This window comes from Sus scrofa, chromosome 13, assembly GCF_054392235.1.
Source record: "Sus scrofa isolate SSC_HxYL_T2T_F1_AM1 chromosome 13, Sscrofa_HxYL_maternal_Yorkshire_Landrace_v2.0, whole genome shotgun sequence".
Taxonomy (NCBI): Eukaryota; Metazoa; Chordata; class Mammalia; order Artiodactyla; family Suidae; genus Sus; species Sus scrofa.
Window position 1 is genome coordinate 27,138,203 of NC_139395.1, and position 18,983 is coordinate 27,157,185.

At 43.6% G+C, this 18,983-nt stretch overlaps 1 protein-coding gene across 22 annotated transcripts in view; it reads left to right on the plus strand.

Moving 5' to 3' along the window:
* Positions 1-18,983, plus strand: part of RARB (retinoic acid receptor beta) — a 787,370-nt gene that overhangs the window by 647,311 nt on the left and 121,076 nt on the right. For all 22 annotated transcript variants that reach the window (XM_084987265.1, XM_084987271.1, XM_084987264.1 and 19 more), the window contains one exon: positions 2,560-2,708. In XM_084987265.1, coding sequence (XP_084843391.1) covers positions 2,560-2,708 — 149 coding nt within the window. The remainder of the gene's footprint in view (positions 1-2,559; positions 2,709-18,983) is intronic.

The window sequence follows — 18,983 nt, forward strand, 5'->3', positions numbered from 1 at the left end:
CCGAGTCAGGGCTGTACTAGATTTATCTACTGGACCTGTACTACTCTAGGGAATTCATTCCAAGATTCTTCTGAATTATGAAAATACTATAATTATAGTTGATTCTGTTCCAGAGGGATAATTAATTACTTTTAAAGGGAGCAAATGAGTATATGAAAGCTAGTTGGTTTCGAATTTTACCGTTTAACAACTTGATGGGGCCCTCAGTGCTTGGAATGAATATGAATAAGGAAAAGCTCATGTATGAATTCAACAAATATTTATTGATTTTCTACCTGCTATGTGCCAAGCCCTCTCTAGGCTTGGGAAAAATTATAAACAATTCACCTAAGTTCCTTGGTTTCACAAGAGCCATACTTGGAGGGTAGCAAGGGTAGACTATAAAATTGTAGACAAACAAAACTTTCTAAATGTAGGCAGTTAGTGGAGTATTACAGAAAATAAAATAAAATAATGAGATATAGTGACAAGGAATGGGAAGAGGAATTTTATTTAGAAAAGTCATCTCTGAGGAGGGTGACATTTGCTCTAAGATCTAAGAGACAAAAAGGAGCCAGACCTGTGAAGACCTGAGGATTTCCAGGTAGGGGACGTGGTTAATGTGATCCCCTTAAGTTGGTGTGAGAGCTTGCCCTGTTCAAGAGATGGAACAGAAACGCAGTGTCTCAAAGACAACAAATAAGGAGAATGGTTGAATCAGTGATGTTGCTAAAAGGTCATAGCATGAAAAGCCTTGTTGGACAAAGCAAGGAGTTTGACTCTGATCTCATCAGTGACTGTGGGAGGACTGTGGGCAGGGAAGGAAGAGGGATTGATTTTAACTTTGGAGTAGTTCTCTGCCTGCATGCTTGCAGAGTGGACCTGAGGCTAGAAGAGCAGGCAGAAGAAGACCAGTGCAGAGGCTTCTCCAGTAGTTGAGGTGAGAGATGATGGCAGGCTGCTAGGCTGGAGTGGCAGCGGGATTGCAAGAATAGGGTGGGAAGTTCCCATCCTGGCGCAGCGGAAACGAATCCGACTAGGAACCAGGAGTTGTGGGTTCAATCCCTGGCCTCGCTCAGTGGATTAAGGATCCAACATTGCTGTGAGCTGTGGCGTAGGTTGCAGACGAGGCTCAGATCTGGAGTTGCTGTGGCTGTGGCCACAGCTCTGATTAAACCCCTAGCCTGGGAACCTCCATATGCCTCGTGCGGCCCTAGAAAGAGAAAAAAAAAAAAAAAAAAGGGTGCATTGACAGTCTGTGCAGGGGGTAGAGTTGACTTGCTGAAAGTTTGGCTATAGGACAGTCCAGTTGGTAGAATACATAACCTTGGAGTTTATAAACAGTAGAACAACTTTAGATTCCAGGAAATAGACTATATGTCATGATCTGGAGCCTGGAAGGTTCTGGAACATTATTTGACCACTTTCGGTCACTCTCTTCACCACTTCCAGCACACTCTCTGAGGAGTTTTGCCTGTAATAGGAACAGGGCTAGCTTTTGCTTTGACTTGGAGCATAGATTGGGAGAGTGTGAATGGGAGAGTACTATAAATTCTCATTTCCCATGGATTTAGGGTGGTTAAATAATGAGGTAGAGGTTGTGTATTTGTAAACATAGAATAAAAAGCCTCATTGGTCCATGCCATCATTAGTGTAATACAGTGCTTTTCAAACATTAGTCATATATTCAGGTACCTGGGGTGTTTGGTTAAGATGCAGATCTGGGAGTGCCCACTGTGGTGCAACAGGATCAGAGTGCTGGGACACAGGTTCGATCCCAGGCCTGGCACGGTGAGTTAAAGATCTGGCCTTGCCGAAGCTTTGGCTCGGGTCACAGCTATGCCTCAGATCTCAGCCCTGGCCTGGGAACCCCATGTGCTGTGGGGTAGCCAAAAAAAAAAAAAAAAAGGCACAGATCTGATTCCGTGGGCTTGAGTTGGGGCCTGATACCTTGTTTTCTTATCAGCTCTGACATGATGCCAAGGCTGCTGGTCCAAGGAGGACTCTGAGAGGCCAAGCTCTCATAGACAAGCTGTTCATGCAGCTCAGCTCTGGTGATGTGCTCAAGGCCCTCCCTTGTCCATGGCTACTTTGGGCATCTCCTCATTTGTCCCAAGGAACGTTCCTTCTGGTGCAATGAGAAACAGCATCCCACAGGTCATTTCAGAGACTCTAAGTGAACCACAGGTAAGGGAGACAGGAGGAGAAAGAGCCTGGGGCATGTGATGGGCAGGTCAGACCTTGTGTCTTGGCTCTCCCACCCCCCTATGGATCCTGAACAAGTCACCACACTCGTCTGAGTTTCCTTTACTCTTGAGGGTAACATGGTGATGAGGTCATCTCCCTCCTGGGCCATGTTACTCTGCCAGAGGGAGAGGCCTTTACAGTTTGTAAGCTGTAAAGTACCGCATTAGTGTCAGAATCCCCACTGCAGTGCCTACAAGGACAGCTGTGCTTGTGGGCCCATCCTTGCTACGTTATGGCTGAATTGGGGGCAGAGGCGCATGCACTCACTGGTGAAAGAGAAATGAACTGAAATACTTTTGGTCTTCTTTCCCCCCTGCCTCATCTCCACTGTAGCGATTGAAACACAGAGCACCAGCTCCGAGGAACTGGTCCCAAGCCCTCCGTCTCCACTTCCTCCGCCTCGTGTGTACAAACCCTGCTTCGTCTGCCAGGACAAGTCATCGGGCTACCACTATGGGGTCAGCGCCTGTGAGGGCTGTAAGGTGAGTAACCAGCTTCCGGACAGGGCTGGTTTGACCTCTGTCGTGTCCCCTTCCACCAGTGGGGGAGGGGGGCTGGGTCGTGTTTGAGGGTATCCTTTCATCCTTGTATCTCACGGGTTAAAAATTCAGAAATTCCTACAAATGACTGACGAGGGCCAAATGTTCTAGGTCCCTTGGAATAACACATAACAGTTCTTTTCAGGTAACAAGGGCCCTCTGAAGGAGTCCTGAAAAGCATCACCCTGTTTCTTTTTAGAACATGCCGTCTGGTGTCTTTGTAGTTTTATTTTATTTTTAAATATGACTGACAATCCCCTGAATCAACTTGCAGAGAATCCAAGGTTGAAATTGGGATTTATCTTCTGGCTGTTTCCTCAGCCCTGTGGCCTTTGAATTACAGTTTTGATTTTCAGCCTAGAGGGACTTGCTACTGTATGTGCGCGTCATAAATTCAGAGGAGCTGGATTTAAAATTCCAGCCTACAGAGTAGTGGAGGCTGAACATGTGTCAGAGAGTATATGGCTGCTTTGAATCAAACTAGACAATTGTAATCGAGTCCAACAGGCTTAATTGAGTGAAAGAGCTTCTTATTCTTTTAAAGAGAGAAAAGAAACAAAGAATGACTTCATAGGCAAATCCAGCTCATCCGTACACAGTCTTTCGAAGGCTCTGTGGCCGCCTTGAACCAGCCTTTCCCTGGATACACAGCTTCTTTCTGTTCTCGCCGAGTGCAATTCACGTGTGTTGTTTGTGCATCTCAATGCCTGTGATGCATTGATCACTGTCAACCTGTTGGGCCATTACAGGTCCCCCCACCCCCAGCCCATGCTCTAAGGCATTTCATATTTGGCTTATCAGAGTTAGTACTTGCTGTTACTGACGTGTGTGACAAACCTTCCTAGAATGGAATGGCTTAAAGCAACACCCTTTTATTTGGCTTACAGCTTGTGGGCCAGCGCTTCAGGCGAGGTTCCTTGGGGGTCTGCGTAGTCCCAATCATGCCCTGGTTGGCTTTGCTCCCAGTGAGGGGACCCTCAGCTCTCTTTCACATGGATTCTCATCCCTGTGGGGCTGGCCCCAGCCCTTGGCACAGGCAAGGTTCCAGAAGAGGGAACTGGGCCACTCCAGGTGTCCAGAGGCCTAGGCTCAGAGAGGCACAGTATCCCTTCTTTTTTTTTTGTTTTTTTTGTTTTTTTGCTATTTCTTGGGCCACTCCCACGGCATATGGAGGTTCCCAGGCCAGGGGTTGAATCGGAGCTGTAGCCCCTGGCCTACTCCAGAGCCACAGCAACGCGGGATCCGAGCCTCGTCTGCAACCTACACCACAGCTCACGGCAACGCCGGATCGTTAACCTACTGAGCAAGGGCAGGGACCGAACCCGCAACCTCATGGTTCCTAGTCGGATTCGTTAACCACTGCGCCACGACGGGAACTCCAACAGTATCACTTCTGACATGTTCTGGTGGCCAAAGACATCAGCAGGCCAGTCCTTACTCAAGAGGTAGGCACATAAACTCAACTTCTTGACATGACGAGCTGTGCAGTCACAAGATCAGAGGTGGGAATGCAGGGGGAGGACAGCTGGGGTCATTTTTGCATTTGGCCTGCCACTCGGCACATCCGATTGCCTGGGAACACGAGGTAGATGGGGACTCTGGAACCCTTGGCCAACCGCGCCTCGTACAGCCTGGTGCTTCGAGATGCAAATTGGACAGACTCCTAAGTGTTACTTTGCCCCTCGGGGAAATGATGTGAGTTTTCCTGTCTTTACAAATCATTCAAATAAGCATGTATTATTTTACAGGGTGAGGCCAGTTTAGGGAAATCCATTCCAGCCTTAGGAACATCTCTTCCTCTGGGATTGTGTTGGTTTGAAAGGAATGCCTTATCCTCCAGTAGCTTCTAAGACAGTGGTCCAGGAAGTGAACGCGGCAACCAGTTGGCAGCTGGATAAAAAGCGAAACATGTGTGCATCTAATTACTGGTTTATGATTGGTAACCCCTAGCTGAACCTACTTAAATTTATCTTGAGAGTTGGGAAGGTTTCAGCAGAACACCAGTTCACTTTGTCCACTCATTGTGCAATATATAAATAAATCATTTTTCTAGCACTCATTTGAAAGTTAGATGAAAAGACACTCCTTTATTTCAAAAAACTTTTAAGTCCTCTCAGGGCCAGAAAACCTTCATTTTTCTTCTAACTTAGCTCACCTGTTCCTTTTCTGTCTTGGGAAAAGAAATTACCAGCATGTCTTCTTGTGCCAGATCCCAAGCCCTACACATTAAGCTGTTTCACAATCTGTACAGTACACACTGTTTTAATCAGCTCTTAGTCAGCTAATTCTCTGACTTCTTGTTTTAATTTGAGATTCTGACTCTTTTTAGGAAAAACCCCAACAAAAGCAAAACCTATACCAGCACAAGCAAGTTTGATGAACTTGGTAAAGCTGTTCCGAGTCTTATTGTGGTGTATCTTATTAATAGAACTATGAGCCCAGTAAGGTCAGATGAGCTTGCCAGCCAGTTGTCCAACTTGAGGGTTTTTGAACTATGGGTAGGTCTCTGAAAAAGTGGACTGCCTCTCCCCCTGGTTGTTGAGAAAGACTGGTCTGCATTTTGGCTTTCTGGGAAAACATAGTGACAAAATTCATGGAACTGAAAAACACGAGAAGGCAAAAGTATAACAACCAAAGGAAAAAATATGCAACTTTAAAAAGTTAAATATAAATTTATTACCATTTTAAAAATTACCAGAGTTCCTGATGTGGCTCAGTGAATTAAGAATTTGACTAGTATCGTGAGGACGGGGGTTCAATTCCTGACCTTGCTCAATGGGCTAAGGATCCAGTGTTGCCACAAGTTGTAGCATAGTCCCCAGCTACAGCTCCAGTTTGACCCCAGGCCCCAAAACTTCCATATGCTCAGATGCAACCCTAAAAAAAAAAAAAAAATAATAATAATAATAATAAAAATAAAAATTACCAATACAATGCAAAATTTATCATCTAAAAAAAAGAACATTAAAATAACCATAGTTCTACCCTGGGAGAAAACCTCCTCTTAAACCTCTTTTTCTCTTAGTCTACGCATACTGTTATTTTTGTTACAAGAATAGAATTTTATGTTATATACTGGTTTTAACTTTCTTTTTAAATTTAATCATCTTTTCATGACCAAAATTTAAACAACTGCATAGTTTTTATGGCCATTCCATTAATGTAGTGGTTTATGGTTATATCATCATTTATTTAATGAATCCCCTATTGTATAATTAAGATGTTTCCAATGTTTCTCTGCCATCAACAATGTTTTAGTAAATAGCCTTTACATTTATCTCTTATAATTTGGGATAAATTAATAGAAGTGGAAATTCTAGGTTGATGGCTCTGAATATTTTTAAGGCTTAAACAAATTGCCAAAATGCCATCTAACAGAGGTATACCAATGTAAGCTCTGGTAGTCTGTAAAAAGTTAGTATTATTGAAGACTATCTATTAGGAACCTCTCCTTGCGATAATAAGATAATGAATCAAGAAACAGCATTGCTTCAGGAATTCTTCCTATCTTGAATTTGATTGTTTATAGTGGATCCCATGCCTGACACCTTTGGGGCTACCAGCAGATACACCATGGGCCCCTCGTTGACCTATAAGGGCTGGTCCATCCTTTGGCTGGAGATCAAGGTCACTACCCTGGGCTGGGAACCCCTGCTCTAAAGTAGGATTCCCAAACAGAACCCAATTTTTATCTTTCGGAAGTAATATCCACAGTGCCTTTGCCTCTCATGCCAGAATGACCTCATTGACTGTTGTTTGGGAAAGAGAACCTTCTGTCTCCCTAGGGACCAGGTGGCAGTATCAGCCTTAGCTGTTAACAAATAGGTTGTGATCTGCCTGGTAGGGAACGGCCAATGACTGCTGTGTTGACAGCATCACCATGGCAATATAACCACTAGATGGACCATAGGGATGTCATCTTTAGGGGATTTCCAGCTATGCAATGGCAAATTTTTACAGGGGACAAAGAGTACGTAAAATGAAGACATAGTGTAGTTAGTCAGGAAGGTTTGACAGTATAAAGTAATAAAGCTGATTTTCTCATGTCTTTACGAAACAGTTTCATTGTGCACAGCTAGAATTTCTGCACAATTTTAGCCTTCTTTATATTTTACATTTCTGTTTTTGTAACTTTCAAAGAGTATGGGATTTAGAGAGAAAATACCAGGATTTGAATCCTAACTAGGCTCCTTGCTAGCTTCACGACCTTGGACAAGCATCTTTAATTCTCTGTGTCTCTGTTTTCCCAATTGGAAAAATGGAGAGAATAATACCACTGCCTCATAATATTATTGTGAGGATAAAATGAGTTACATGAAAATATAATGAGCATATATCTGGCACGAAGTGATATATATGCTTAGTTATTGTTTGTATTATCATTAACTTATTACAGCTACTCTAGCACTCAGTGGTATAACATCGGTTATAATCTTAGTAGTCTTTCTGATAACATTCCTTTATGCCTTGATAAACACTGCCTCTTTCCTTTGAGACTCAGGTTAAGACTCACCCACTCCATGGAACCTTCCCTGATTACCCTAGTATAGGAGCTAACAAAGTGATTCTGTAAAGAGCCAGGTAGTAAATATTTCAGGCTTCGAAGGCCATATAGTTTCTGTTACAACTGCCACTGTAGCCTGAAAGGAGCCACAGATAATACATCAATGAATGAGCGAGGCCATGTTCCAATAAAACTTTATTTACAGAAACAAACAGTGGGCCATGTTTCCTAACCTCTGAGAAAATCCATGGTGATATGTCCTGCCTTACAATTTCTAAAACTCAGAATGCTGGCCCAAAGCATTCATGCCAAAGGTGGCAGCAGCTGTTTCTGGTGTCCTGTGAGCCTCGGATGGCTGCCACTCTCACCACTCTCTGTCTGTTTTTCCTCTCACCCCTCCTCATGCTCAGCTCTCACCTCCTTACCATCCAAAGCCAGAAATTAGCAATTTCTTAATAAGTAAGCTACTTCCAGAAACACCTGGCACTTTACTTTGGAGAGGTTTGTGGAATGTATTTTATGATCTTTTTTATCAGTTAACTGCCTAATAAAAACCCCTAATGCTTGTTGGCTTAACACAATAGACATTTATTATTTGTTATAATTCTGGGCAGGTCTCATCTGGGCTGACTTGGCTCAGGCCAAGTGGACCTAGGATGGCCCTGCACACATGACCAAGGCCTGGGAGGGATGAATGGGTCCTTTACGCTCATCACCCATGAGCGTAGCTTGCACTTATTCATGTGTGATGGTGAACAGGTTCCCACCAGTAAGATAGGACAAGCACAAGTGTGCAAACCTCTGCTTGCATCACATTTGCTAATGCCTCATTGGCCAAACAAGATGCGTGGTCAAGCCTGGATTCTGTGGGTAGAGAAACAGACACCATCTCTTACGGGGAAAGTGGCAGGGTCACCCAGCAAAACCGCGAGTATACCTGAGCCAGCATTTGCTAACATACCACCCTATTTATGCCCTGGTTTCATGCGGAAGTATCTTCCCCAAACTGTATTCCACTCTGTCCTCCTCCTCAGCATATGTTTATTGAACACCTGCTAAGTTTCAGGGCCTCTTCTGGGTGCCAGAGATACAGCAGTGAATGTGACAGACAGGTTCCTCCTGGAACAAGGGGCAGAAGACAAGCAAATAGTTCAAAGTTGAGGGAAAAAAATGAATAGAATGGTCTGGTAAAGAATACTGGAGGGGGACATGATTTGCTAGGGGCTCAGGTGAGAGCTCATGGCTAAGAAGGAGCCGGCTGGATGATAGGGGAAAGTATTTTCAGTTAGAAACTGAACATTTGCATCTTAGGGCCATTTCTTCCTTTGTTTGCTGTGTCCATTAACGTCTCTGGGCTTCACCGAATCTGTAAAACTAAAACAGATCCGCAAGTTTGAACGCAGTCCTTTCCCAGGTGAACGTACTGCAGCAGTGAACACAGTCTGTATGCTTTCTTGTTAGGGATGGTGTATGTGGCGTGGGAGTCCCTGGGGTTTACAAGTCCGTGGTAAGGGGAAGGAGAAAACTACCCTTTTTGGATACCTTCCCTGTACCAGGCACGGGGGCATTTTACACTCCTGCTTCATATAAATCTCATAACAGCCCTGCAGGGGGTAGGCTTTATGACTGCCGTTTTACAGATGAGAAAACGGTGGTTCAGAGAGGTTAAGGAGCTCAGCCAAGGTCACACAGCTGGCCTTTGCTAGGACTAAGATTGAAATCCTGTGCCTGTTTGGGAAGACCCCTCACTGCTTCGCCCACATTGAAACAGAGGGTAGGAAGCAGTGGTGTGTTGTTATGTACTGCATCGGGGGTTTCATGGGGCAGCCAATTAAAAACAAAAACAGGTGGGAATATTTTTAAAAAGAGAAGCAACCCTACTGCCTTGATCATTTCATAAAAGAAATGAGATTTTTACATCAAGGAGTCCAAGAAGGAAGAGCCTACAGAGCAGGCTTCCCCAAGGAGGGACATGAACAGACGGACCCCACCCAAAGGCTTGCTCCTTGTTCTCTCCGTTGCCCCACCTATGGGTGGAAACTTCCGCTCCTGGAGCCAGCACACAGCCCATGTGGGGAGCTGGGGTGGGGCCTCACCCTGGGGCTCTGAGGGATGCTTGCTCAGGGTCATGCTGGTAGCTGCCATTTAAAGCAGCCTTGAAGAGTTGAAACCTCCACTGGATCCCTCAATCCCTCAGGGTTAATTTGGTCCATTTTCTCCTCTGCCTTTGCTTTTCTCTCCTCTGAAGAAGAGAGGCCCTCCTCCCCCGGACAGTTTTCTGCTGCTGGGCTGGTTTGGGTTTTTTTTTTTCCTGGCAGACAGCAAGTAGTATGTTTCAGTCACCAAAAGTTTTGCAATCAGGAAGATGGATGTCTGCACTTAATTTTAGAACTTCTATTAAATACTATACATGTGCTTAGTGATTTTATTTGACTGAGGCCATTTAAGATGACATTAGGGGCTTTTTTTGTTTTTTATCAGCATCGATAAACACGAACATTATGCTCTGTTCAGAGACTGTTTGGGGCTTTGCCCGCCCTTCAGAGTTGCTTCTGCTTAGAGGTCGCTGCAGTATCCAGTCCTGAGAACCATATAACACAAACCAGACAATGTCTGCATGCTGAAGTAGCTACCACTGAATTATGAAGCCTGCCATGAAGTTCATTATTTTAGGCCCTGAACTGCAAAGAGTAGGTCTCATCATAGACCCAAAGAACTATTCTTTACAAAATTGGCCAACAATGGAGAATTTATTTATTCTCTCATTTATCAGACACTTTCTAGGAGAGTGGCTCCAGGTACAGAAATGAAAGGTTTTATGTATTTTGTTCCCAATGTTGTGTCCCAACGTTTAGAAAGTACATAGAACAGTGCCTGTTAGATAATACATACATTTTTTAAAAATTTGTTTCATATATTTTTTATTTTTATTTTTTATTTTTTGTCTTTTGTCTTTTGTCTTTTTAGGGCCGCACCAGCAGACTATGGAGGTTCCCAGGCTAGGAGTTGAATCAGAGCTGCAGCCGCCAGTCTACATCCCAGTCACAGCAACACAGGACCCGAGCCATGTCTGCAACCTACACCACAACTCACAGCAACGCCAGATCCTTAACCCACTGAGCGAGGCCAGGGATTGAACCTGCGTCCTCATGGATGCCAGTCAGATTTGTTTCCGCTGAGCCACAAGGAGAACTCCCCTACATCTTCGATGTTTATGAGTGAGAGGCTGAATGTACAGACAAGGAGGAAGCCGTGCACATGCCCTGTGCTGGGACACTTGTGGTTGGGGGACTGGCTGGGTGTAGAGAAGGCACAACCATCCCTCTGATGCTTTCAGGGAAGGCTTTAGGAAAGAGATGGTTTTATGGGTGCGTAAGAATTGTCCAGATGAGTAAAGGAAGAGGAGTGAAGGTAACTTGGATAGCCCATGCGTTACATAGAAAAGTGGAAACTTGTCCCTTCTGTTAAGGAGGGTTTTGCACAGCCCTGGTTTTCTGCAGGCATCTGGGGATCAGCCAGGGAATTAAAGATGATCAGAAGGACCCTCTGTCCTTTTCTTTCAGAGCAGCCTTCCTTGGAACCCCTTAGTCCCTCCCCTTCACGTGTCCTTTGTAGCACGTATGCCAGCTGTCACTCACTGTTACAGGGTTACTTGTCTGCTGCTAGACTCTTCTGTCACACTATAAGCTGCAGGAAAGCTTTGGCTGGTTCTTTGTCCCCACTGCCTAGCATGGTGTTCTGCACACAGTAGGGCTGAATGAATAAGCACTTTAATCATAAATTAGATCTCATTAGAAATTAATACAGTAATAAGTGACATGTAGTATATCAGATGTGATATATGGTAATGCTCACAGTGGTACATGACTTTATATGTTCTATCTAATTATATAAGGAATTGCATCTGAATATGTAAGGTGGTTGGGATTGGCATATACACACTACTATATTACAAAATTAATAAATAACAAGGACCGACTCTACAGCACAGGGAAATCTACTCAATACTCTATGATAACCTATATGGGAAAAGAATCTGAAAAAGAATGGATATGCGTAAGTGTATAACAATCACTTCCCTGTACACGTGAGCTAACATAACTTTGTAAGTCAAGTATACGCCAATAAAATTTTTTAAAAAGATATGTATAGTTTGTGATGATCCATTCACAAAATTTTTATGAAACTTATAAGCAGGACAAGACCTTTGGTGGCCAAAATCCAACTCATTTTCTTCATAGTTTCTGCCTTTCACCTCAAGGCAGAAGATATAGTCTGCAAAAGATAGGTTCTTTTTGATATTGTCTTGAAGCAAAGCCTTAAGGGTTAGCAATGGAAACGATATACTTGAAAACACTGTGGGCTCTTAGTGCTTTAAAGAAAATAAAAATCTCAACATCTAGAATCTACCTCCATATCTAGAAACACAAGACAGCTGAAACGACAATCTGGCTTTTTCTGGTTTTAGTTCCTACAGAAGGAGAAAAGTGTTTTTTCCTTCTGGACAAATGTTGCTCTAAATTGAGAGCTCATTTTGGATTAAAAAAGCAGGAAAACTCTGTCATTTTTTTTCCCCTTCTGATGTATGAATAAACAGGAAGTGGAGGGTGAATTCTGAATTAGCCTGCAATGCTATCATTTTTTTCTCATGTCGACTGAGTGAGAGTAGTTTATTTAATTTGGTGTTTTTAAGTGGTTTATAAATTTTTCAACGGTTAAAAGTTCATAAATGCTTGTTTAAATGCGTATTTTGCTTTTTCTTGTTTAAAAATATCTAGAACACTCTCATTTGCTGTTTTTGTTAAACAAGCTGCAAGTCTAATTTTTGGTAACACTTTCTCCCTTTGTCATACAGTAGACAAACAAGCTGCAATTTTCATAGTTAATCTGTTGGCTTGAAAAAATGGCTTACGTCCCAATGATATCATAATTGTCTGTTTTATGAAGTTTTGGTCAATGAAAAATTTGACAAAAAATCAACTACTGTTTCTGATGTAAAGCAAATGCTGCCAGAGCGAGGGTACAAATAAGTTACTTTTACAAAATTCCTGGAGACCATCATCTAAAAAGGAATAGTGGAGTTTCCTGGTGGCTCAGTGGGTTAAGCAGTTGTCACTGCTGTGTCTCAGATTGCTACTGTAGTGTGGGTTCAATCTCTGGCCTTGGAATTTCCATATGCTGAGGGTGTGTCCAAAAAACCCAAAATCAAATCAAACCAAATCAGAAGGAATCCTGACAATGTATTACGGTTTCACCAAAGTCAAAAATTTATTTTTGTCAGAGAAGTAAATGCATACTTTGAGGGTTTCCTGAGAGTGAGAGAAATTGCAGCTGAAATCTGAGCTCCCATTGTGGTGCAGTGGAAATGAATCCGACTAATTTCCATGAGGATGGGGTTCGATCCCTGGCCTCAGTCAGTGGGTTGGGGATCTGGTGTTGCCGTGAACTGTTGTACAGATCGAAGATGTAGCTTTGATCCAGTGTGGCTGTGGCTGTGGCTGTGGCTGGCAGTCAGCTGTAACTCCAATTGGACCGCTAGCCTGGGAATGTCCATGTGCTGGGGGCATGACCCTAAAAAGCAAAAAGAAAGAAAGAAAGAAATTACACCAGCATGGGTTATGATTTAGTTATTGGGATGCTGAACATTTCAGCCTTCTCTCTAAACCTTCTGCTGGAGAGGTTAAATAGAGAGCTGTCAGTTCTGTATTTCGTTCCCCTGGGTGAACGCTTGGCAAGAAATCGTGGAGTGGAATCGCCTGGCAAGGGCCCTCTTGTTTGGCCAGCCCCTGCATCGCTCTTCCCAAGGGCATGACTGTGTGTCCCTGGTCTTTCCTCTTCAGGGAGGTCTGGTTGTTTCTCTCCTAATCTGCATACCTATAGAAATTACAGAAACAGTAAAAATATCTTACAGTTATATTGCTTCTGAGTGTTTCTAAAGCACATATGCAGAATGAAGTTCAGCTGAGCTTTGCAGCAGTTAGGAATAAGGCTTCCAAAGTGGGCCATGTTTTGTACAGAATTCCTGGCTGGTCCCGTCTTGCACACGCGATAGGCAACTCCAATTCAGCACCCACTGGGCCCTTTGCCTCATCTGATTTTAAAGATCTGATTTCTTCCCAGGCAGACCCGAGGGGAGAGTACAAGGGAGGAGACATGGCTTCCAGAAAGCCAGGCCTGGAGGGTCTCAGAGCCTGAGCAGGAACTTGGTCACACCCCAGAACCAGCTGTGGGAGGGAGAGCCTAGCCATGTATGTGGGGACAGACCTAGATTAGCAGTAGGAAAGTAGTAGTTAGTTTGGTGGAGAGCTAGCCCTTCCTGCTTTAGGTGTTTTCCTTAATCCTCATAAAAATCAGAGAAGGGGGTGGAAGAGGTTTTTTTTCCCTCCGCTTCACAGGTAAGAAAACGCAAGTTCTCCCATCCACCTCCCTGATGGAGAATCTGATGCTCTGGCTGCCATGGTTACTGTGGAAACGCGCTTGGCTCTATTATACATTTGTTCACTTAATTGTCCCTGAATCGTATCAAACTGTCTTTTGATTCTAAACAATTTCCATTCTGAGGGTGCTCTGTTTGGACATTTCGAGAGGCAGGGAAGGCTTTCCCCAGGAGAAACAGACCTTTACCAGGGCTTAGCGTCCAGTATCAGCCCTCATGGCAGAAAGCACATGGAGCCAGAACGACCCCAGACAATCCCTTCGGCAAGCAGACTGCTGGAGACTGACATATGTCCCTCATTAAGACAACAAAGCCACTTCTTCCTCCAGCTTTGGAAGCAGATTGCTGTCCCTTCTGCAGAGGACTAGATGAGATGGTTGTTTTCTATTTTCATGTTGTACCAAAAATATGTGTCCTTGAGCACAAGAATCTTTACTAGTGCAACACAATGCTTGTCTCATGAAAAATCATACATCGTTCTAGATAGTTCCTTGTTTCTGAGTTTCTTTTATCATATTCATTTCTTTGGATTGGGATTTCTCTTGTGCCGTTTATGAGCTGTGTCTTTTTTTTTTTTTTTTTTTTTGGTTCAGTATTTTTCCGCTTCAGAAAGGCAGCTAGATGTGTCAGATGGATAAGCAATGCCAGAATGGGGACATTGTGGTTCTGGGGACCCTAGAACTCATCCCTGAAAAATATCTAGAAAGGGGAATAAAAATCTGTGTGCCTCCCTTGACTGCACAATGCTCGCATTGTCTGGGGTGAAGGGGAAAGGCTGGGTGCTGGCAGTCCTGCCCCATTAAAGCCTGTTCCTTGTTCCATATTGAAAGGATGACATTCCTTTGCTAGCAATGTCCTGCCCGGATTTCTGGCACCAGTTCTGTGGCCTGCGCTGTTGCCTGGGGCATTTTTGTTTGGGTTGGTTTTGTTTTATTTCAAAAGCAGCAAGGTGCAGGCTGTGTAAGTGTGCAAGGTAGAACTGTTTTTATAGAGCTTGTCGTCAAACTTGTCAGCACAGTCAAGGTGGCCTGTCTGCCAGGGCGTCTGCTTCCTATTCAGTAGTGTCAAAATGCGAGAAGGCACATACAGTGAATGTAACTTCTTTAGCTTGTGCCCAAGTGTTGCTGAGGCAGCCTTTGGGTTTTAGCGCTGGTCCCCTCCTCCCTCTCAAGGTTTCATGTAATGCTTCATTTATAACAGAGATTGGTGGATTTGCAAAGTAAATATTCCATTAAGGAAAAGCAAAATCTTTAGCGATCCTCTCCGTTCTGCTTCCACTCTTTCTGTGCTCAGAAAAAAAAAAAAAAAAAAAATCCTTTATGTATTGACTGCATGTCTGAACTGGAGCATGTAAAATGTCCCTCTCAGGTTCTGTGAGCCTTCAAATAATGAGCGATGGAAAACTCTGAGGTAGGTCAGGGAGGGGGAGAAAACTTTGGTTTTATAAAGGATTTTCATGGTTAAACAAATTTGGAGAAAGTAGAATGATCAGACAACGTTAATTCTGCTCTGCGCTTTTGAATCTGAAAATAGCGGCGTTCTCAGTACACAACACCACCATTCATACGGACTGGAAAGTCCCCCCAAATCATGAAAATTATCCTGATTAGTCAAACCCAGCAGGGATCAGCTGACTGGTCCTCAGGGAAATGAGAATTTCACTTCTGTATTGCACACTCAAATGGTCGGCAAGCTGGGCCGTAACTGGGGACTTTGGGAGTGGGGACACTTTTAGCCAAGAAATACTGCTGCTGCCTTCCTCGCTTACATTGCTCCTTATTAACATAAGCGATTAGTCTCATAATAATAGAACTTCAAGGGGGGGCCCACTTTTGGATATTTGTCAGTTTCCAGAATCCCCTCTCTTAGTTGCTCTTTCAACTGGTTGGTGCCCTAAGTTAGAAAATGAATAGATCCAGTGCTCCATGAGATATGTTTTATTTTGTTTTTTAATTGTTTTAGGGCCACTCCTGCAGCATATGGAATTTCCCAGGCGAGGGGTCGAATCAGACCTGCAGCTGCTGGACTGCATCACAGCCATGGCAAAGTCAGATCTGAGCCACATCTATGACCTATGCTGCAGCTTTCAGCAGCGCCAGGTCCTTAAACCCACTGTGCAAGGCCTGGGACCAAACCCGCATCCTCATGGATGCTAGTTGGATTGTTAACCCCCTGAGCCACAACACGAACTCCCACGAGATATATTTTGACAGCTTCCATTCCATTTGAATGCACACTATATCATGTTTATGATTTCATCCAAAACATTATGCTAAAATGCTTGACTAGTTCTCAGTACATTTGTTGTATTGAACGGTGATGGAAAAAGTATGAAAGTCATTAGTCCAATGCCAGAAATTATGGCTGAGGGTGTTAGAAATTGACTCTACCAATTCTGGTTATTTCTCTAAAATGGAATTAGAATGCAAAATTCTTCATCCCATTGTATTTTGGTCTTAAATGATTATTTCCTGTTTTAAGAGGTGGGAAATATGTTTTATTTCAATGAGCATTTGGTGCTAATTCTTACCTGTTGACCAAAAAAAATTGAGTCTCATGTATATGTTGTACATACAGATATCAAATTTATTTCCATGAATATTTGCGGCAGGTGGGATCTGCACAAAATTATGAATTACATCAAAGCCTAAATTGGTCTAATAGTCACCACTGGGTATATTTGGTTTTAAACCCAAATAATGAAGTCGTTTCTTTCAACTACATCCATGTACGGGGTGTTTGCACAGGATTAATATCATGGAACCAGTGGTTTAAGAAACCTAGAAGAATATTTTTTAATTAGTAAGTTTAGATTATGTTTTCCTTTACTATTAGATTCTGTTCTACCCATCTTATTCTTTGTGAGCCCTGGGCCTCAGAAATAGTTTTCTATTCTTTATTAGAAAGAAGATCATTGGGAGTTTCTGTCATGGCCCAGCGAAGACAAATCCAACTAGGAACCATGAGGTTGCGGGTTTGATTCCTGGCCTCGCTCAGTGGGTTAAGGATCTAGTATTGCTGTGAGCTGTGGTGTAGGTCCCAGAGGTGGCTCAGATCTGGCGTTGCTGTGGCTGTGATGTAGGCTGGCAGCTACAGTTCCAATTAGACCCTTAGCCTGGGAACCTCCATATGCCATGGGAGGCCCTAAAAAAGACAAAAAAAAAAAAAAATTAAAGAAATAATCATTGGAGGAGAGATGATGTCAGTGACCTCCAGGGAACTGATCTTGGCCTGTGTTATGTCGAGGTGGGTGGGCTGTTGTCAATTACCCCATAATAGGGATGGAAACTGAAGGTGAGTTATGTTTAAGTATTTAGTAACTTATTTCAAAATAGTAAAGCTGGGGAGTTCTCTGGTGTCCTAGCAATTAAGGAGTCAACATTGTCACTGCTGTGGCATGGGTTCAGTCCCTCGCCCAGGAAAATCTACATGGTGTGGGTGCGACCAAAAAAAAAGTAGAAAAAGATAGTAAAGAATGAAATTCCTACCAGGACGTATATAAGATAATTTAAATAAGACAGGAAAGATGATTTAGATAATTTTTTTCTTTTCTTTTTATGGCCAAACCTGTGACGTATGGAAGTTACTAGGCTGGGGGTCCAATCAGAGCTGAAGCTGCCGGCCTACACCACAGCCACAGCAACTCCAGATCTGAACCATGTCTGTGACCTACACTATAGCTCACAGCAATGCCAGATCCTTAACCCACTGAGTGAGGCCAGGGATCGAACCTGCATGCTCATGGTCGCTATGTGGCGTTCTTGACCTGCTGAGCCACTATGGCAACTCCTAGATAAACTTTTGAAGCTTAGTATCTTTGTAACTCTTGTTTCTTTTTCTTCCAGCCACCTGGGGGCATGCAGGGGTGTGGGTAGGTGTGGTTCTGAGGCCCTGCTGAGATGCAGGCCCCTTTCTTCTCCCATCACTAAGGCCCACAGTCACTTCCACTCAGAGTGCATTGACTAAAGCAGTTCACATGGCCCTGCCTAATCCAGTGGAATGAAATGCAGTCCTACCATGTGTCTAGGAGAAGGGGGTAGACACTGTTAGTAAAACATTGCTGTTGTTTCCCTGGCTGTTTCCAGAATCGCCATAGTTGGGGTTCTGAATGCAGTTGCCTCATTGATATGTATGGCGAACGTGTATGGTTGGGTCAGGCCTGCATTCCCAGGTAGTGGAAGACCAGTTCGCCCCCTGTCAGCATCACACTTTCCTGGGGCCTCAACAGGGGGTTTGTGTAAAACCCCTTGAGTAAAAACACTCTTATTTGTGCCTTCTATTCTTTATGCCATTCTTCTCTGCTTAAAAAAAAAAAAAAATGCTTACTGGTTCCTTAAGCACCCTTCACAGGATAAATTTGAGAAAAAATATTATGTCCCACTCAAAGTCTCCTCTCTCTGAACTGAATGGATTTGGTCGTACCATATCTGTCATTTTATTTTTCAGTAATCTCCCCTGCCTCTTTGGGAACTCCCTGTCTTTATGTGAGAGACCCAGCCCTGGACCTATAGCTGTGTCATCATGGTTTCTCCTGTGTGGCCTGCTGAGTCTTCACTGAGTTGAAGTGGTGGTGGCTGTCCTGACACGCCAGGGCTCCTGGAGTGCGCTGGACCTTCCTTAGTACTATCCGAAATTACCTCATTTATTGTCTACTTATTCACTGCTTTTGTCTTCCACTAGTGTCTAAGTACCATGACAACAGGGACTTTTGTAAGTCTTGTCTTCTTTTGTATTTCCAGTGCCTACAACAGAGCTTGGTAGCAATCACAGGATTTTTCATAATAAACCAAAGACACCTGCTCTTTCACTGGTGTATATGATGAATGGAAATGGCCAAAGCTTGAAATTCAAAACCAGTTCCAGGTGGGGCCAAGAAGTGACCTTGATAATTGATAAGAGAACAGTCATCCCTGGCAGACACCTACACACCATCTATCTCATTAGGTGGCGAACCGACCCCAAGTGTTGTTCTTACATCATCTACCGCATGCCAATGTTTGTTGAATGAATCTATTTTAAACAAAATTGGAAGAGAGAGGGAAAAAGACAGACAGGATTGGAGCACAGTGGTACCCCATGGTTGTGTTAGTCTCTGCCCCATAATAACTCGGACCAAAGGGGCAGATAGAGGAAAGGACATTTAGCGTAATGTTGGCTGACTATGTCCTACCAGACGGGAGAGGAAGAGTGACAATTCCGGGAGGGCATCCTTACCCATGCTGTTTGCTTTCAGGAGGAGCATTCTGATCTGAGCACTCAGGAGTGTGCAGAGGTGTCC